General features: G+C 39.6%; 1 protein-coding gene across 1 annotated transcript in view; it reads left to right on the top strand.

Moving 5' to 3' along the window:
- stat4 (signal transducer and activator of transcription 4) overlaps window positions 1-21,828 on the top strand; it is a 132,126-nt gene that overhangs the window by 49,770 nt on the left and 60,528 nt on the right. Inside the window, exons 5-7 of the mRNA XM_015359317.2 lie at window positions 2,487-2,579; window positions 4,216-4,294; window positions 4,950-5,035. Coding sequence (XP_015214803.1) covers window positions 2,487-2,579; window positions 4,216-4,294; window positions 4,950-5,035 — 258 coding nt within the window. The remainder of the gene's footprint in view (window positions 1-2,486; window positions 2,580-4,215; window positions 4,295-4,949; window positions 5,036-21,828) is intronic.

Raw genomic sequence — 21,828 nt, 5'->3', positions numbered from 1 at the left:
GGTTTACTTATCCAGATATGGATTCGTATTTCCCAGCATGGACACCAAAGATCAGCTGACAGCCTCTGTTGCAGCAACATCCAACTGGCGTCCTCTCGGCGTCCTCTGGCTCCCACCGAACCAATCCTGGTGCAGGCCAGAGTTGGAAGCAGAGAGGAATCTAAATGCGGCGGGCAGTGCAGTCGTTGCTCTCCCAGGGACAAACTTGTTGTCCGACTGACTAGTAAAAAGTATTTATGCACAGAGGGTGACTGCAGGTCTGAGCAAGTCATTCTTTAAGAGGAAGAAACTTGGTTTGCTTCTGGTGTAGTGCTACTGCTGAATAAAACTTATTCAGATTGTTGACAAGAGTCCAAACGTATACTTTGGTGATCAAGCGAAGTGTCCACATTGGCGGCTAGCAAGTTGAACCCTTATATTCGGGCATTCCCGGGGCTGATGATTTACTGGAACAAAGTTCCAGTCCCTGTACAGACAACACTGGCCATCACGTTATTGTCTTTAAGGGTATGCAGAAATGGCCGGAGAAGCAAAGTTCTGAGCCTGCAGTGTATTTTTATCCAGAACAAAGAGGTGATGATTGGTCCAAAGTTTAGCGGGCATTTGAGACCCATGTGGGGTTACCACGCCCTGCAGGTTCCTGATTGGTTGATCAAGGTGAGAGATGAGTGACAATGACCCCTGACATCTAGGACTGCAATCCAGATGTTCCCAAGAGTCTCACAGACAGATAGGCGCCAGGAATGACCATTAATCATGATAGCCAAGCATGGCTGGGTGTATCCATATTTGGGAGCTGCTCCTTATCGGAGAGGAAACACTTTAAATCAGAAACTGCATGAATAGCTTCTCTGTGGCTGCACCACAGAGATGAGGAAGAGAGACGGGGCCTCATTTAGGAAAGCACAGCAACACTTAATTGGAGCCATGTGGTGGCTTCTGTGGTTAAGGATCTGTGCCTGTGGCTGGAAGGTTGCGGGTTCGTATCCCGTGGCCGGCAGAGGAAACCTATTCATTGGGCCCCTGAGCAAGGCCCTTAACCCCCAACTGCTCCAGGGGTGCCCTGCGCTCTCACCCCAAGCTTCTCTCACTGTCTGTGTGACCTTATGGAAAGCAAGTTGGGGTATGTGAAAATACAAATTCCTAATACAAGAAATTGTATATGGCCAATAAAGTGATCTCATCTTATGTTAATTATGTCTTATTAATAAGCATTCCCGCTACAGTAGCAAAGGTTTTGAAACATTGTGTCCAAAATTGTGTGCAGAATTCTGAAATGAAATCTTATGCATTATTTACATTTAGCATAAGCATTCCTTATTTACAATCTATTGTACATTTAGACTATATATCTTAACTTTCTGTTTGTCTGTTTTATTTTTTATACCGTATTGTTTCAAAGAGAGGGATTGTTTTGGGAAAGTATTGGTCAGGGAAAAAAGCTTAATAGTCTGGCTTCTCTCCAGGTGATAAGCAATAAGAGTCTGTGCTGGTTGGTTATGAATAAGTCTATATAGAATAACGGCAGACTTCTGCAAAAATAGAATGTAAGACTTGCTATACTAGTTGTAGCCTGTATGCATCTCATTAACAATTTCTTTGTGGCTTCCAACAATATAATTATAAAATAGAAAATACAGTTTTTCAATAAATTGGGAATGTCTAAAAGCCAATATATGATTTTGAAACATGCACACATACAATGTGTGTTTCTTCTGAATATTTATCCAACTTTTTGTGATTTATCTTATGTAGTATCCATCTTGCAAAAGGTATTACTGATACAAGCAATAACTAAGGAAGGTGGATTTGAAGATGATTGGATGATATAAAGTATATCCTCTTTATTAACAACTCCTCTTGCAGAAATTACATCTCTAAATGCAGTTATTTTTTAAAATCACTAGATAACAGCAAAGACTAATTTAGAAAGCAAATGCAATTTTAACTGCTACATACAGTAAAGATGAGCATATAATACATACTATGATACCATGTTACTTTTTGCAAGGTGTCTTACAATTTTTAGAACCTTTCCTCCTGACCAAGATGGCTGAGCATAGATGTCAGGCACAAGACAGCAAATGCCGGCAATTACTGAAACAGAGATCATCTGTGCACCCTGCTCCAGCCCATATAAGCAGAGCACTGAACCTGTAAGATGTACCTTAGACCTGGGAGAAAGCCAGAGTGAGAGCCTGAATGATGAATTACGAAATGAAACTAAACTGCTGGAATAGAAAAATCACTGTGTAGCACCAAAGCTTACTAAAAGCAAAGGAAATGGTGAGCAGAGCCCTGACCTGGGAGAACTTGACGTGCTGGGAAAGCAAAACCATTGTGAAAATTAACCACTCCATGGTAAATACTTGCATCATCATTTTCTTTGTCTTAACCCAGTTTGCCCAGAAATATTTTCCAAACTTAATTTATTCTTGCTAAATATATGTTGGGTTGAACTCAGTTGTCTTTTTGTTATATTTTAGGGGCCACTGGAGAAGTCAATGCAAAATTCAATCGTTTTTGAAAGACAGAGGAATCTAGATAACAGAATAGCTGTGATAAGGAGCAGTGTGCAGGTAAGAAAGAAAAACACTCCTGAGAGGCTTATTGAACAAAGGCACTGCTTTGAACCACTGGTTGAGTCCCAGTCCCAGCCTAGGCAACACTTGACTTTTGGGTTTGAGCTACTTTGTAGTATAGTCCATAGACTATTACCAGGATTCCCTAAGCAATGGCACAAAATTGGCTGAGTGATGATTTTGTACATTTTGTGAATGGTTTCAATCTGTTGAAAACTATTTACTTTTCAAATATATCTACAGCCTTAAAAGAGACAGAAAGCTCAAAAGTAATCTGTGGTACTGTGTGTCTCAGTGCATTTAACATTGGAACAAAAGTAAAATTGTAAATGAGAGGAGACCATGTGGGCCCATCTAGCCCACTTTACAGAATACACTAAATCTTTTTTGGTCTTATGTGTACAGTATACAGTCATCATCATTGGTGACCTCAACTGGCATGTCTGACTCGGAAATCATCAGTCACCTGATGACTATACTCAGGTTCAAGACACCCAGCTGAGCAGCTAATATAAAATCACGGTTCAAGAAAAAATCCTTAGATTTTCTTTCTGTTATTGCATGCAGCTTATTTGGTTTGGATTTTACATTAGCACCTCTGTTAGTAGCACTGCTGAAGTGTTTTGATGGTAAATGAGTGAACCATAATGAATCGATACCCTCCAGCTGTGATATACCTAATTGCAACATTCTGATATATATACCAATTAGCTTACTGTGGACACATATAAGACCACATATACGATTTGTTAAGCATAGAGAACAGTGGTCAAGCTTGAAAAAATGTGAAAAACTATGAAAACACATTTTAGCCTAGAAATAGTAGAAATATATACCATGTAAATTAACCATTGCAAACACTTACAGAGCTCTAACAATGACCCTAGAAAATGTGTTCTTATATTTCTGTAATGTTCTTATATTTTTACAACAGAGAAGACTTTTTAGTCCATATAGCTCTCTTGGGTTTTAGTAACTGATTGACCCAAGAAACATATACAGAAATTCCTTGAAAGAAGCCAGGGTATCAGCTTCAGTAGTAGTAGAGTTTATTGTCATATGCCCAAGTGCAATGAAATGCTTATTTGTATGTATGCTCCTATACAAAGACATCAAGGAATTACCAAAAACAAAAACAGAACAGCGGCAGCAACAACAACAGGTTAAATAACGTAGGTCTTAGAGAAAAAAAAAACCTGTGAGCCATTGGTAAGGGTAGAGTTCAATAATCTGACAACTTGAGGGAAGAAGATGTCTCTGAGTCTAGACGTTCATGCCTTTATGCTCCTATAATGCTTACCAGAGGGAAAGAGGGAGAAAAGTGAGGAACCAGGATGACTGGTGTCCTTAACAATACTTCCAGCCTTCAACAACATGCCTGGGTAGTTTGTTGAGAACACCCACAGTCACAGTCCTTTGTGTAAAATAGTGCTTCCTGTTTTCTTTTTTAAGCAAACTTCCTCTTAGTTTTCAGTTATGTCCTCTAGTTTGTGTGAATAAATATATATTTCCTGTGTAGTGAATTATATTCCATTGTGTGTAGTTCAGAACAATGCATTTGATTTTACAATAATTGCAGTTGGAATTTAAAATACTACTAACTTGCTTTTTTTTACATGCCCTCTATAAACAGATGATTGAGCAGGGAGTGAAGTATTTGGAAGACATGCAGGATGACTTTGACTTCAGATTCAAAACACTGCAAACAAGAGGTGGATTTTGCTTTAGAATTACTGCTTCAATTTTTAATGTATTGATTTTAATTTTCTATAAAGTATAAATCTAACTTAAATAGTCATACAGCTCATGATAAAATCTATACATACAAAACAAAAATTACAAAACCATAAAATGTTTCTGAACTACCTTTATTTTAAAATTAGTTGTTAATTATTTTTTAAATGCAGTTGTTTTCTAAATCCTAATTTTTAAATAAGGTAAACACATTTTTCCTTACTATGCTTTTTCTTTTCCTAGATTTGTTGTTTTGACTCTAACATTTATTTTATGAAAATTGAAAATACAAGGCTTTTGCTTTATATTGAAGCAAAACAAATGTAAGAAAATAAAAACAGGGATGGGCATTCCATTTGTAATTGAAAATAACCAATCCAGGGATATAATCAAAAACCTTCTGAAAAAAACAATGACACTGAAATGCTTTCAAAGGGCATCATGTTCAGATAAGATTCTATACTGTTAATAGCTTCATAAATCTTTCAATTCTTGTTTGCTGGGGACTATGATAATAAATAATAAAGCCTAATGAAGCAATGTTAACCTGAATAATGCAGCCACTAATCCTTCTTGCAGAACAAATAACCAGAGCCAGCTAACAGATGTTTTCTGGTCACCTTGTATCCTCAGATCCAGCTGAAAGAAACAATCAATATATGAAACAAGAGGTTACTACACTCCAGGAAATGTTGAACAGACTAGACTTCAAGAGGAAGGTAAATATATTTTAGAATAATTACACTTCTAGAAAGACTAGGAATAGACATGTCATTATTAATAATAAATTATTACACTTATATAGCTTTTCTAGATACTCAACTCAAAGCACTTTAAGATTAAGATCACTTTATTGGCCATATACATTTTCTCATATTAGGAATTTGTCTTTTCGCATACCCCAACTCGATCTCCATGAGACACACAGACAGTGGTCAGAGCGCAGGGTCAGCCATTTATATGGCACCTTTAGAGCAGTTGGGGTAAAGGGTCTTGCACAGGAGCCCTGTGGAGCAGGATTCCTCTGCCGGCCGCGGGATATGAATGGGGACTCCCCTCCACCACCACCAATGTGCATTACCCATCTGGATGATGGAACGGCAGCCATAGTGCGCCAGTACACTCACTACGCATCACACACATCACCCCACAATCAGTGGGGGGAAGAACAGAGTGATGAAGCCAGTTCGTGGATGGGAATTATTAGGAGGCCATGATTGGTAAAGGCCAATGGGAAATTTGGCCAGGACGCCAGGGTAACACCCCAAGTCTTTTCAAGAAACACTGTGGGATATTTAATGACCTATAGAGAGTAAGGACCTCAGTTTTACATCTCATCCAAAGGACAGCACCTTTTTACAGTATAGTGTGCCCATCACTATACTGGGGCATTATGACCCACACAAATCAAAGGGTGAGTGTCCTCTACTGACAAGTCATTCACACACAGACCTTTGAAATGTTACCTTTTAACTAGTCAGGTAAGAGATGATTATTAATTTGAAGTTACAGTAAAACATTTAACTACTGAAGACTAACTACTCTATATAGTAGCTCTAAACTATAGTAACTAATCAAATAAGTCATAATCCATATGTCTGACTGAAATTATGAACTACATTGGATAATTTCTTGATGAACTTTTAGCTAATCCTGTGACAGACATATTGACAGACATATCACTTTAACATTCAGTTTGTCTTTTCATTTAGGTATGTGTAAACATGCATGTGTAATGTGGTTATAATCTGGCTCTAGGTTGCATATTGTTGCCCAGGGGTCAGCATTTGCCACATACCAGTTTTAGACTAAAAAATATATACTTTCTGTTATTTGTGGGATTATGTGAAAAATAATTAACTGTTCAATTAATGTTCTCTTCAAAATGCTAATATATATAGAAATGTGTTAGATTTGTTCACACAATTTACACAAAAACACAATTTGATTGGTTGTTTTCATTCTGATTGTTATAATACTGTTAGTATCATAACAATCAGAATGAAAATGGTTGGAATATTAAATAATAGTCTTTGTACAATAGGGATGAGAGTGTAAAAATAGACATGAAAAGGAAGGCTTCTGTATTGAATGGCCTGAGGCACTACTTCCTCAAAGCTTTCAGGTTGCTCTTCTTCCTCTTACCTGCTGTACAACACGCATTTCAAAGCGATAGTGTTGCCAGTGACACTACAACTTCAGAGTTTTTCTTGGGAGCAGTTTTATGGTAGCATCTGAAATTAAGTAAAGTATTGTTCTAAGTAACTGATAATCACAACTAAGACATGTAACAGCATCTTATTTATCTAACAGATTTATCTTAAAAGAAAGCAAGTGAGGGTTGGTAGTTCTGCAATCATTGCAATACTTGTGTATTTCCCTTTTAATATAAAGGGATTTTACATATTTTTTTCTTTGAGATGCAAAGACGACTCAATGTTGTGAACATGTTTCTAACCATTTCCATACAAGAATCTGAGACACAAATTAAAAATAATTGCCAGAATTGCTGATCTATTGACTTAGCAGCTTGTCTTTCTCTCCTCTCTGCACTTTCAGTTTGGTTTTCCTACAAATCCCTAACATCATCAACCACAACATGTGCAATACAAAAACAGCTTCTGATGAATAAACATTATATGTTATATTTGCATATATCTGTTAAAATGTATGTTCACCTATTTCTGTATTTATCCCATTAACTGTATATATACTGTACATGCCACTTAATGCAAATAAAGAAAATAATACAGGAATATCATCACCAAAAATACAGTTATTTTCTGCTTCTGCTGGTTCTCAAACTGTTTGGACCAAGTACCACCCCTGATCAAACCAAAGCATCCAAGTACAAGTCATCTTCTCATAGGAACCACAGAAAATCTCAATGACAAACATGAACACGCGTGCACACACACACATATAATAAAAATAGCACTAAGCACTTATCATTTCAGTGAGAGGGGTGAGCCTGTTAGTCGAGCAAAGTCTTGCAATGTCAGGGACGAGGGCAGTAAACTTCAAACACAAATCTGGCTCAGCATCCATTTAATTGTGGTACTTTGTCTTGATTGAAGTGAGAGCAGAGACGCCTTTCTCACAAAGGTACCGTAGGTAGTAGCAAAAGGCATAAAAAACTTCACAGCCTTTAATGAGAGGGCTGGGTATTCACTCTGTCTTTGGATCCAGAAATCCAACAGTGACTATCGTTTCAATTCTGACATCAAAGTCACATCAGATGATAACTCGAGAAACTTCTCTTGTTCAGCACAGGTCAGATCCTTGGGTATTACTATAACAGTAAAGGGGTTCCTGATTCACTCTGATGTGGCCTCATCTGGAAAATACTGAGAACTGTTCTTCCAATGACAAGAGGTGCACTGCAATCACATCACAAGCAGCAGCATCAAGTGTCAGACCATATGTGTGCAGATAGTTCTCTAAAGTTGGGAAAGCAAGTGAGATCACGTGTTGATTTTATTAACAAAATGCTGCAGCTTTTCTTCATAGCATTGATCTTGTTAGACACATCTGAAATTGTTAAAGAGAGCCCCTGCAGTCCCATATTCAGCTCATTCAAACGTAAGAATATATCAGCCAGGTAGCTAATTTTACCAGCCACATTACAAAGCACACTGAACAGACGTGAATTCATTGGTCGAGCCGTGATACAATTCACAACTTTGACAGCAGAGTCTAACGCGGTGGATGCTGCAGGTGTCCACTTCACATGTGGAGCAACCTCTCTAGTTTGTGCAACTACACCGCTGTGTCGGCTTGTCATCGCTCTAGCACCGTCTGTATAAACTCCGAACGTATTTTTTCAGAAGCTGAAATATGTGTTATTTTGTAGTTCTTGTTGGTAGCGGCTTACAGAACAGAAAATCCCCATGGGACATGCCCTCAAACTCATATCTAACGTAAACAAGCAAATTGGCCAAATCAACGACATCTACAAACCCATCTAATTGCAGCGAAAAGCATCTGCTCATCTTAACATGCTCTATCACAAATACTTTTGACATATCAATAATTCTATGAGTGACTGTCATTTGAAAAGGGCAGCAGGTTGAGCTGTTTAGCAGCTTTATCTCCACACATAATACATGTCAGTTATTTTGCCAACGGTAAACAAAAGTCTTCACTAATAGTGTGGGGCTTACCTGCTTTAGCAATTCGCAAGCTTGCATTTTTCCATTTCCCCATAAAAGTCAGTCAGGAGTCTGTCTCAGAAATAAAATAACTTTTTATTTAATGCACATGGGAGCAAAACACTGCTTAGTGTATTTTTCTCAAAACCTAGTCCTTAAATATTTTTCTGTTATCTATCACGCTTTCCTGTGCTTACATGATTGGGAGTGTTCTAAAGTGACACAAATTCACCTATCTCCCTATTTGCTTAAGATAACTCATTTTGTAGCATGCATTCCTATACAATGGTATAGAATTACATAGAAGTTCTTGTGTCCACTTAAGTTTTAGCGCGCGCTGTATCATTGTAGCTAAGTACGTAGACTGCGTATTTGACACAAACTAATTTTATTAAAATAGAAAACATGAAAACCAGTCCCAATTTTTCTGTGCACACAACAAATTTCCAGGGTCATCTGGCATACCACAGTTTAAGAACCATGGTTTTAGACCATTAATTTTCACTTGCCGTGGTCATAAAGCTTCAGTACTACTGTTACGACCCCAAGTGTCTAGGGGTAAAGGGGTGTAACATTTAGGATAATTCTTTTGGAACCAGGTGGGTTTTGGTGAGGGACTAGGAAGCATGATATCAAGTGTAAGGAATTAGAGTGGTGCCAAAGGAAAGAAAATAAACAAAATGGAGCTGGCTAGGACAGTGAGGGAAAGCTAATCTAACTACAAAAGAAAACCCGAAACAAGCGGTCTTTGGCGTCTTCAACACCCTAGATTGTCACGCCCGACATCCCTCCCTAGAGGGCGCTCCACTGCTCTCATTATTGTTCGTGTCATTTAGCTCTCCAGGTGTACCTTTTTAGTCTTATTATTTAAAGACCAGCTCCTCCAGTCCTCGGGGCTCATCATTAGGGTAAGATGTTGCGAGGCCCGCCTAGCACCAGGAAACCCTACGTCCGTCTCCTGAAGGCATAGGCCTCATCCCCGACACCTCCCGTTTCCTGAGCCCGGGGTCTGGAGGATCTCGCCCCGTCACCCTTGGACCTCCATGTTTCGTTTGTCTGTGTGCTCCCCCCTCCCGGGGATTTTAACTTTGTCGCGTCCCAGGATGGATATCCAGTTTATGGACTTTCGGACCGTGCTTTGACCTGCCCTTGGACCCGTTTGGATTTGGATGCCGTTTTGTCTTCCCCGTACACTGTCTCACGGACTGTCACTATTATTTTGTGCACTATTAAACCCCTGTGTGTTCCTTTACCACGCCTCCTGTTTTCTCCAGCTCTTACCGCATCGCATAGGGTCTTCTACAATATCTGACACGGATTCCAGTCCGTGTCCGTTACATAGATAACCTGCACTGACTACCCAAAACCATACAAGACAAATGGCACTCACCAGTTCCAAACGAGTGTACTAATACAAAATCAACTAAGTGAGTAAAGTGTACCCAACAACCTAAACTAACCTTATACACAAAAGTTCACACAAAAACACAAGTGAACCAGGAATTCAAATAAGGGAAAACAAGAGTAATCAACAGGAACAGGGTACAAAAGAACACAAAGTATGAACATGTAGCACGTTAGGGGAAGGTAATGGCAAAACAAGGATAAACACAAAAACAAACAAAAGTACAAAGAAACTAACAGAAAACCAACAAAACAACAAAGCCGAAGGTATACGAAAATACACACACACAAAGCAAAACAAAACAAAACAAACCAACAAAGCCGAAGCAATAACCAAAAGCGAAGCAAAGCAATAACCAAAACCAAACAGAACCAAAGTCAAACAAAAGGCCTCTCCTTGCTGAAAACCTCCATGTTATATAGTGAATAAAATGTGTTCTGATTGGCTGAGAGCTAATTGATGATGACGTCATACCGAAAGTGTGGTGTAATGGTTGGCCAATGGGGAAGAGAGAACAATCAAGGGTCAGCAGTGTGGACATAACAGAAAAAACACAAACAGAACACACACTAGGACGTAACAACTACATACACTGATACCTTTTCCATGTAACTTCCTTCAGCTCAGATGCGCCTACATGATATGTTTAGTGTATGTTCCTACTAGCAGTCAGTCATGGATGTCGGAAAGGGCAGGAGAGCAAAAAAGACCCTATGTGTAGCGGGAAGGGTAACCCAGAAATATAGCCCCAAACAAAGACAAATCGGAAGGACAAGCAAAGCAAAGTGAAATTAAGAACAGGACAGAGTTGGAGCGCCCTCTAGCTGTAGAGAGCTTGACAGTACCCCCCTCCCCCCTTCACGGGCGGCTCCTGATGCCCAAAAAACAAATGAGCTGCACAGCACTGGGGGGAGTAAAAACCTCATCTAACTGAAAGGAAACCTCCGGGAGGCCACAGCTGAGAGCTACCCCCTCTTCCAGGGTAAAAACCTTTATTGGGTAGAGGAAGGGGGGGCTGGTTAGGGCTCCAGGGAGCGAGACAAAAAAACACGTACAAAAGCACACATAACAAAAATAAACCTGGGAGACCAAGAGTCCAGGGAAGTAGGGGTCTGAGGGACCAGGGAACACAGAAACCAGGAAGTAAGAAACCAAAACACCAAGAGAAAAAAAAGTAACACCAAAAAACCTGGAACAAAAAATAGAAAAACACCACACACAAGGCAAAAAACATGTTCAACATTCTGTCATGGATGCGGGGAGTGACTTCCCGTGGAAAGCCAGGTATTCATATGCGGATGTCGGAAAGGCATACCACTGAATGACCTGCTCAAAGGCACAGATGTTGGGAGGTGGCATCCCACCATTAGAATAGGAGAACTGAAAAAAGCTCAACATTCTATCACGGATGCTGGGAGTGACAACCTGAGGAAAGCCAGGTATTTGTACATGGATGTCGAAAAGGCATACCGCTGAATGACCCGCTTACAGGCAAGGATGTCGGGAGGTAGCATCCCAGAATTTGAATAGGAGAACTGACAAAAAAAGCTCAAAATGATGCAGGAAAAAAAAAGCGGCGCTTTGGGGTCAAAGCAAAAAAATAAACCTATGCATAGCGGCAAAACGGAGGGGTTAGCCCAGGCTCATCAGGTCATACAATATCGGGCAGAAACCTATGCCCTCAGGTTAGGAGATGACCTGGTGCTAGGCGGGTCTCAAGACATCCAAACCCTCAATGCTGAGCAAGGAGGAAAGGGTGACCCAGAAATATATAGCCCCAAACAAAGACAAACCAGAAGGACAAGCTAAGCACAGGGAAACTAGGAACAGGACAGAGTACGAGTGCCCTCTAGCTGTAGAGGGTGAGACACAGTCTGGATCAGTTTGCATTTATGAACACTGAATTCCATTTGCCTAGTGGCTGCCCAAATCCATGATTTTGTCTAGGTCTTTTTCCCCCTGGTACTGTTTCTGTTTTTGACATTACTCCTGTTCTAGCTATTGAGCAATTTTGACTAGTTTGCTGACTGTACCAGAATCTAAATTATTTACATGAATCAGGAATAGTCCCAGGCCTACAAATTAGTAGTGGCACACCATTACTCTTTTTTCATTTTTAAAAATTTATTTGACAGACTTAAAGACAAACATAGACACTAATTGTGTCTTATATGACATATTTAGGGGTTATATATATATAGGGGTTTTGTGAATTACAATAACTTGCTAATCAGTATCATTAATAGAATCGACATTCAGATATTTTTAAGAACTACAGATACTTAAATGAATTAAATTGATATTATCATGTGTTTATATAAGAATTTTCTTCTCCAGAGGGTGAATATTGAATTAAACTCATCCACATCAGTGGATTTGTAACTCCTGCACATAAGGATGGCGATCACAGCTGACTGAGTCTGTCGCAGTTCTGTCCAATCCATGCTTTGCTGCCTCATGTCATTTCAGTCTTGCGGCAGGTCAAGGTGTTGGGGATATAGAGATCTGTAGACTCCAGCTGACAGGCGATTCCCTCAAATGGATTGTCCGGGTACAGCGCTGAACTGGTGACGAAGTCTGTGCCCAGGTGACTGCTCAGTGGAGGCGAGTCACGCAAAAAGGGGAGAATCTCAGTTTGCTCACGGCTTTCTCAAATCTCTAATCTCTCTGTCTGCGTTTCAAAGATGGTTTTCCAAATTTATACATCAGAAATACTACAGAAACCAAAATTATCCTGCAGCTAGGATCACACCTTCCCCCTTCTCTTAATGACAGACTACTTTTCTTCTGAATTTTCTCCATTCATTGGAGGTTTCATTTCACACCTCTCTACACCTATTCTGACTTCACACCTCTTGATTGGCCTCTGTTTCTGTCCCATGCTCCCACCTCTTGCTTCTCCTCTCTACCAGCCTTTGTTCTCCCGCTACAATTACCTTTGCTTAGTGCCTTGTTTTCACACCTGAAAAAGGCTCCACGGCCAAAACTTTGTGTTTTCTTTCTTCTTTTTTTCAGAATGGAATAAACCTATCTTTATCACATAGGTGTCTTTTCTCATCACCTATGTGAAATATACATTTAACATGTAACCTGTATCATTATTGTCTCATATTATTAGTCTTTTATTGTCTGTAGGGGTTTTGTGCATTTATTGGGACAATTATTAATTCTAGCAGTAACTCACAAAATGATTCTTCAATGACTATTAGAAAATCGACCTTGTGGAACAACTCAGCAACACATACACACAGATACTAATACATGAGAATACATTTATTAATACATAAAATGTGTATATAACATAAAAGATCTTATAGTGAGGGCTAGCAGAATACAAAAGGTATATTCAATCACAAAGAGTTACAAATACCAAGAGACACATACATTTAGTACACCATTCATTTATGCTGTTTCGTTAATGAGCTTTAATTACAACTTTTACACTAGATACTCAAAAGCAAGTACGTCACTCATAGGAATTAAACTGACATCAACTGGGGTTGAGGTAACAAATGAATTCTCGAGCTGTAACGCAGAATGTTGAAAAAAGTCCAAAAAGGGAAACCAGGGCTCAGTCCATTATCCAAATCTGGGAGGTCCATCCTAGACAAGGAAGGGGGAACTCGAACAGGAACACAAAGGTTAAAAGGGGTAACGAGGCCAGGCACTCTGAGCCCTGGACCCAGATGGTCAGGATGCCGTTCTGAAGCCTATGCCGTCGGGTCACTTCTGGACCTGCTGGTAAGTGGGCTTCCAGGTGTCCTTCTTCCAGGTGCTGAGCCGAGAGCTACGAAAACGCCACAGTTAAATAGTAAACGGCAGACAGGGGGCAGGTGCACGTAATAAACTAAACTAAAATACAAAAGGTTCAGAGTGCCCTCTAGAGGAGAGATTATGATCGTGACATTTATGTCTCACTCTTGGCAATTCTAATGTCTTTTTTCAGCCAGATCAGTAGTTTTACAGATGCAGCCATTCACATTCGTGTCCAAGGTGAGCAAGGTGTGGTGTACTGCAGTTTGATTTTCCTTTCAGAATTTAGCTTTTCACTGCTGGAAGAAGATCAAAAGGTGGTCTATGTGGGGTGTTAGATGTTATTGAAACGGTAGCTTCATTAAATTGAAATTCATGAAATATGGAATATTAATATGGAATCATCTGACTAAAGGGAAATTGTGATAGCTGAAAATAAAAATAACCAAAGTATTGTTTACAATATTAATTTTCTAATATAAATATATATTTACAGTACTGTATGTAGCTGAAAATAAAAAAATAAGTACACAACAGTACTACATCTTCTTTGATTAATAAAATTTTATTAATCAAATACTTTAACTTGGTCACTTGATGTAGTTATTTTTGGAAAGTTTTAACATACCTGTTTTAACTAATTTCCAATGAACACTTGCAAAGTTAAAATTAAAAACAACATATACTTGAATAAACACAAGTTATAGAAGTACTTATAAAATATTTTTGATTTATAATATGCTGTTTTTAGTGTGTTTTTCACCAAATTTATATACGTGTATTCATATTGTTTTCTTGCAAAACAATTTGGGTTTGTTTTACCTTCCTCTGCAAGCAATCATAATATTAGACATTTTAATTATTACTTTTTATATTATATATTAATTATATATTATATATTGTATTATGTTTCTTTGCAATGTAATGGATTTAATTTAGCTCATGCAATCAGAATGATAGATTGGTGGTTTAGTGGTAGGATTCTTTCCTTCCACAGGGGAGGTCTGGGATCAATTTCTTGGGAATAATAAATATTCTTTCTCTAGTAATTAAATATAATAAATAAAACTGTTACAAATAGGTGGTCCCGAAACTGGTGAAAATCAGGATTTGACCGAGCAGTTTAGTCAATCAGTGAAATATTTATTCATAACCCCCGACTTGTAAGTGATTTCTAGCAATATACCCAAGCGGCTTGTATAATTAGAGGCATGTGAATTCTTTGTTCTCTGACACAGCTTTATTGAGAGGAGTAACAATCCAGACATACTTAATAATAATAATAAAAAACTTTATTTTATATAGCGCCTTTAAAGGTGGCCTCTCAAAGCGCATTACAGAATGACAACAATCAGATGGAAGACCAGAATTAGGAGAGCAAAGGTTGCGAGGTGGGGAGTAAATCAATAATAGTTCAGACAGGTACTGAGGTGCCAAGCCACGCAGAGCCTTATAGGTCAGAATGAGGATTTTGAAGTCAAACTTGGTTAACATTAAACATTAACATTAAACTTGGTGTTACGTGGTTAACAAATATTTATTACAATGCCAAAACACAAACTACACTACACACAACATACAACACACAAGTTACTTTATGTACAGTATTTACAAACAAGGCATTTCAGAGGCCTAACATTCTGGTCACCCAGAAAAACCCAGACTGCTACTAAGCATTAAACTCTTAATATGCCTACAGAGGCCACACAAGAGATAAGCTGCCTTTTAATGGAGTTTCAGCAGCCGCCCGAATTGTCATGGAAATATAACTATCAAGGAAGCCACAAGAGAGAGTTCTCACCTGAGTAAGGTCTTTATTTCAATATTTGGGAGCCCTGTTGCCACTCTGCAAAGTGCATCAGAGACTCAACTCGTTACAAGCAGTACAGGATTTTTATAAGATGTTGCAGTGTAAGGGAAAGTTAAGCATTTTGTCGTTTCTAATACTTCCCCTTTCCTTAGGACAAAAACAGATTACATTATAAAAAAGAAAAAAAGAAGCACCAATATATTTTTTGCAAAGCTTATCAGTTACCTTCGGCTTATCTAATGACCCAGACAGTACATACTGTTTTGATACACTGTCTTCTAAAAGTAACCTGTACTTTGTTGACGCACTGTCTTCTAAAAATCTGCAAGTAGCACAGCAGTTACATTCTTGTTATATATTTTCCTAAAGCTCCCTACATTTTAAGAATCAATTTACTTATTAGATTTCCATTTCAATTCCCTCCTTTTTATTCTTAAAATGTTTAAAAATTAGATCCTTCATTTGGATTCCCAGGAGGCTCCCATACTTCGGATTCTTGCGTTCTTATCAGAATATACTGATGCGTAAACATATTCATTACCATATTTTGAAGCATTGGAATAATACATGTCATACAGCAACATAAAAACAGGAAGACAAGTATCACAGCCCCTATAATCGGTGTAAGTAACTTCAAGAAAAACATTCTCCCTGGCCCAAACAGTGATTCTAACCAGGAGAGAAAAGCCGGTGAATCTTTTATGCCTCTCTCTTTATTCACCCTGTCTTTTAGTTCTTTCAAATGCTGAATAGCAATCGTAAGATTTCCGTAATCATCGTCATTAGCTGGAATATATGTACAACAGGAGTCTCCTACTAAAGCACAGACTCCTCCAGATGCTGCATTTTGAAGGTCCAGCACGAACCTGTTCTGGAGTGCCATTAATCTAACTCCCCTTAATTCTTGTTTGATAGCATCTAAGCCTTCTAACGTGATATTAATAAAAGAGTACATTTCATTGCGAGTAATTGGTAACCAGCGGGCATTAGCTACTGCCTGAATACTCAGCCCTGAGGAAAAAATAATTTCAGCTGCAGTAAATAGTCTATTGTCCTCTGGTATTTTAGACATATCTGGACCATATCTGTCAGCCCAACTGAGAGCACGTTTAACCCTTGACTCCCTCTGAAGGGGCTTCGTTGAATTTAACAAATAAGAGTTTACTGGGACAATGAGAATGGAGTGGTGTAACGTGACTAGAGCACACACTTATTAGATTTCCATTTCACTAAATACAATGCAACCTGCAGTTAAATCTATCTCTGCAACTTGGATGCCACAAAATAAATGGGAGCCTATATCCCTATCCATAAAAATGCACCCTAAGCAGGAAATACGTTTCTAACTGAGGTATCTTTTATCCAGGAAACCCAGGTTCCCTAAATACACAGAATAGTACGCTCTCTCTAACAAGGTTCAAATACTCAGCACACCTCCTCTCTCCTTTGAAGTTTGAACTGTTTACTGTTCCCAGTGTCACAAACTATTTAAAATCAAAGAGACACTTCTCAGTCACCTAAAGCTGTAACAATATGTATGCTATTATAGACATTTTGTTAATTTTATATATCACAGTATGGTGAATATTAAATTAATATTATAATAAAAGTAGCAGAAACATGGATAAACCTCTGTAGTCTAGAGCTACTGTAGCAAATGTGACACCGTGGGATTGTTTCACAAAGTACTATGAAACAGTGTTACTCTGTTAGTTCGAGATATAAAAAATAATAAGACTAAATTTATTCCATGCTGAAAAGAGAAGAAAAGAAACACAACGTTTCAGCTGTGGAGCCGTCTTCGGGTGTGGGATCTGATGAGGTTAGTTATAAAGGGAAGATGATCTGGAGCTGTTAGTCATAAAAATTCCTTAGCTTCTTTGATGTCAGAAAGGGTAATCTGTTGTTTGAGGGAGAAAAGTATTAGTTTCCTTGAAAATTGTTGTAGAACTCTCTGTGTGTTAAAGGGTGGTGTCAAAGGAAAAGGTGTTAAATTTCAGGTGAAATCCTTTACAAATGATTCATCGCTGTGAAGAGACAGAACGCTGGTTTAGTGAGAGAAGGGGTCAAGTAGCCCAGGGAGGAGGAGAGGGAATGATGAAGAGATCTAGGAAAATATTTAGTATGTATTTAAGGTATAGTTGGTTGCAGCTGAAGTAGGCTGAAGTAGTAGCAACCTATTTGAACTATATAAAAAATAGTTTATTGTATAGTCTGTTGTGAACCTGATATGTTTTTTCAAGTTTACATATTAAAATATGTAAATATTTTATAATTTCCCTGCGCCCCATTCAAAACACTGTTACAGATGTCTTCATCATGTAGATGGACCCAAAAATTATTCTAGTGGACGATTGGCTGAATTGCAGGTGTTGTTATTTACTGTCCAGAGCATGTTACTAGTTAAAAAAACTGATGACAGAAAAAAACAAGTAAATAAAAATATTTAAGCTTTTAGTTATAAAAAATATGGAAATTTTACAGCAACGAGTAATCAGGAAACAATTTAACTTTACATTTTTTATTATGAAAAATATATTTTACACATACTGTACTGTAGTGGTTTTAAAGCCATAAGGTCCCATACGTAACACTGTATATACCTAGTGTTCATACATTAGATGTTTTCTAATGTGAACTGCTGACAACACTAAGCACTATGACCTGTCCGGTATTAATGTTCGGTGATTTTAACATTCATGTTTACTCCTTAAACTGTAAATTCGCTTCAGTTTATTTTGTCTACCCGGGGCTGTCTGTGGTCACACTCTTGATCTTGTTTAAGCTTCTAGCCAGAATACCTCTAAAATTTGCAATATTCACGGCATTGACCCACAGATCACAAAGCTGTAATATTTGATGTCTGTATTCCTCTTTCTTCAGTGAGATCTACAGTATATGCACAATTTGTTTTAGAAATCTGAAATCTCAGAACCACTCTGATTTCTCTAATGATGTACTTAGTTCTCCCCTTTTACAAAACTCTTCACCTATGACAGCTGACCTCGTCAGTAATCTTTGGATAAACTCGCACCAGAATCACTCAGTATCTTTCAAGTGCACTTCTCCATTTTACACAGCTGAACTTCGGAATCTGAAACTAGTTGGACGGCGCCTGGAATGCTTAAAAAATCCGACCTAGTGGTTCATACTCAGGCTTGTAACGAATACATACAAGTCTACAGAGCTATTTTAGCTTCTGCCATTTCCTCCTCTATCTCTGATACTGATATTAGCTCACTACTTGTAAATCATAAAGCACTGTTCTCTGTCATCAATAAGCTCACTAAACCCTCTGACAACTCTGCTCTCTCTTTCACCCCGACCTCTGTGTTAAATTTTTGCATTTTTTTCAATCAAAGATCGATGTTGTAAAACTACCATTTTCTGAATCAAGCCCTAGTTTTTCCACTAACTTTCCCCCGTACCAGATTTTTCTGAATTTAGCTTTGTTAATTCCGATCAATTTACACAAATTATAACCACTTGTAAAACAAAATTTTACCAGTGGGCAGCAAATCTCATCCTGATAAACTTAAGGGTGTCAAAGTAATCGTGGATGGCTTCCCTATTCATGCATCAGTCATAGTCAGAAATCTGGGAGTCACCATTGATTCTCTCCTGTCTTTTGAGCATCATTTGAAAGATTTGATTAAGAAAACTTTCTTTCACCTGCTTTCTTTCTTTTCTTTGCCCGCATTAGGCAAATTTTGTCCAATGCTGATTGCCTAATCCTTGCATTTATAATATCAAGGCTTGATTTCTCCAACTCTTTATTATATGGGCTCCCTAACTCTTTTCTCAACAAGTTGCTATATGTTCAAAACTGCAGCTAGACTACTTACTCACACCAGACCCCGACAGCATATCACTTCTATATTTAAGTCTCTACATTGGTTGCCTATAAAGTCACATATCCAATACAAGATCTTATTTCTGACTTTCAGGGATCTAAACAATCTGGCTCCATCTCTGAACTCTTTCATGTTTACACTCCCCTCTGTAGGCTCTATTCAGTTGAGGTTGGTCCTCTACTCACTGTCCCCAGGACTAAATTGCAGACTTTTGGTGACCGTGCCTTCTCTGTTGCAGTGTTCCTATCACAATCTAATCCGTAGCGACTAGTGATAGAAGAGGTCGGACCCGATGCGGTGCTGTGAAGGTAGACGTCAGGAATCCAAAAGGGCAAGAGAGTAATGCAGGGTCGGGTTGTCAGCCAGGGTCGGGTTACAGGTGTCCGGTCGAAAGGTATCCAAATTCGTAGTCCGTAAGAGAGAGTGACGAAGGTAGTCAGGGACGAAGCAGGGTTGGTAATCTGTAGTCAAGCCAGTAGATGTCCAAATCCGAAATCCATGAAAGAGAGAAACGAATGTAAACCGGGGACAAAGCAGGTTTCAGTAGTCAAGCCAGTAGGTGTCCAAATTTGAAATCCGAGGAAGAGAGAGACATGAAGCCGTAGCTGAAGAGTAATCAGGGTTGAAATCCAGAGGTCAGTTAGAAGAAAACGCGCACAAGAGAAGGTTAAAGCAATCTCAACAGTGAGCGATGACTGAATGGAGAAAAGGGGTTTATATGTGAAAGCGGGGAGTGACGTGCTAATTGCTAATAGCGGCGCAGGTGTGTACTCCGTGAGGTGCACGCGGGAGTATGATTGTGACAGTTCCAGTGTTGTGGAATGACCTTCCTGTTACGATCCCTGCCTCCCGGCAACGGAGGAGGCAGAAGTAGGCGTAGCCCCTATCCATCAGTGCACCTATTAGTTCTCCCATTCACCACCACACCCCCGTCTTATCCTACTTAAACACCTGTCCTTCCCTACCTCGTTGCTCAGTATTGGTTTTCCCTTTCGAGCTTCCTGGTTGCGCTTCATCTACTCTGTGTTTGTCTTGGATTTCGGTTTGCGGTTTTTCCCTTTTGACTTCGGCTTTTCGGATCTCGGCTTGGATTGGTACTTTCGCTCTATTTTGGATCACTGGCTACCTCTGGATTCTCGGATTGCTCTACGGACTACGACTTCGGATCACGCTTCGGCTTCGGTACTCGTTCCCTTTCGGATATCTTGCTTCCCCTGGACTCTCGGCTCGTTCCTCCGACGACGGTTTGCTTTCGGATTACGACTTGGCTTTGTTCGCTCCTGCAAGTGGGTTCACTCACTGGTTCGGTCCCTATTACCGAACCCATAACAGAATACTGAGCCATTTAACATGGACCCAGCGGAGCAACAGGAGATTCGCTCGGCTTTGGATCAGCACGGACAAGCCTTACTCCAGCTCCAGGCTTCTGTCCAACAGATCTCTGCGCACCTCTCTGCAATGCCGCCCATTGGCAATCTAGGAAGCAACGCTGGAGCTGCCGCTTCGGCTCCACCCCCACCAGCTGCTACACCTGCCCCTCGACCTCTTCCACTAACTCCACCTGACAGGTTTGACGGCAACCCTACGAAATGTCGGGGCTTCTTAGCACAGTGTGCGCTGGTTTTCAGGCTCCATCCGGAAACTTTTTTTTCTCCTCAGGACAAGATCACCTTCATAGTTTCACTGCTAACCGGCCGCGCTTTGGAATGGGCTACTGCTCTGCTTGATCACGAGGCTCCTGAAATTCAGGATTATGATCTCTTTTTAGGAAAATTTACGGGGGTTTTTTGTTATCCTGTAGTTGGTCAAGACTCTGCCTTCCGCCTCTCCTCCATCCGCCAGGGCCGCCGGTCTGTACAAGACTATGCTATAGATTTTCAAGTAGCAGCAGCGGAGACTTGCTGGAGCGACGAGGTCCTTATTTTTTTTTTCCGTCAAGGACTCAGTGAAGAAATAAAGGATCGTCTGGTAAATATGCCGCAATTGGGCAGTACCTTGGAAGAAGTAATTTCACGAGTGTTGGAATTGGATATCAGAATTCGTCAAAGGAGTGCTGAAAGATCTCGGACCTCAATATTAAAGGCTCCTCGGCTCTCTCCTATCAGATCTTTCGACTCAGATCAACCTATGGAAGTAGCCCGAACCCAGTTAACCCCTGAAGAACGAGAGAGGCGCCAACGAGATGGTCGCTGCATGTACTGTGGGAAATTAGGACACTTTAAAGCGGCCTGCCCTGCCTCATACTCGTCCTTGAGGCGCAGCCCACCTTCTCAAGTTCCTAAGGTGAGTGAGATTTCTCAATCCCCTCAGTTTTCCTCTGGATTTTTTATTCGTTCTACACTATTCTGGGGTAATGAAAGGAGACCCCTTCTAGCTTTTATAGACTCAGGGGCGGCAGGAAACTTTATTGATGCCTCTATCACTCAAACTTGGAAATTACCCTTGACCCCGGTGACTACACCACTTCGTGTTCAATTGATCGACGGCTCCCCCGTATCTCCAGGACTTATTAGATGGCAAACTGAAATTATAAGCTTGC

This window comes from Lepisosteus oculatus, chromosome 12, assembly GCF_040954835.1.
Source record: "Lepisosteus oculatus isolate fLepOcu1 chromosome 12, fLepOcu1.hap2, whole genome shotgun sequence".
Classification (NCBI taxonomy): domain Eukaryota; kingdom Metazoa; phylum Chordata; class Actinopteri; order Semionotiformes; family Lepisosteidae; genus Lepisosteus; species Lepisosteus oculatus.
The sequence above is the reverse complement of the archived record's forward strand: the minus strand, read 5'-3'. Positions and strand labels throughout refer to the sequence as shown.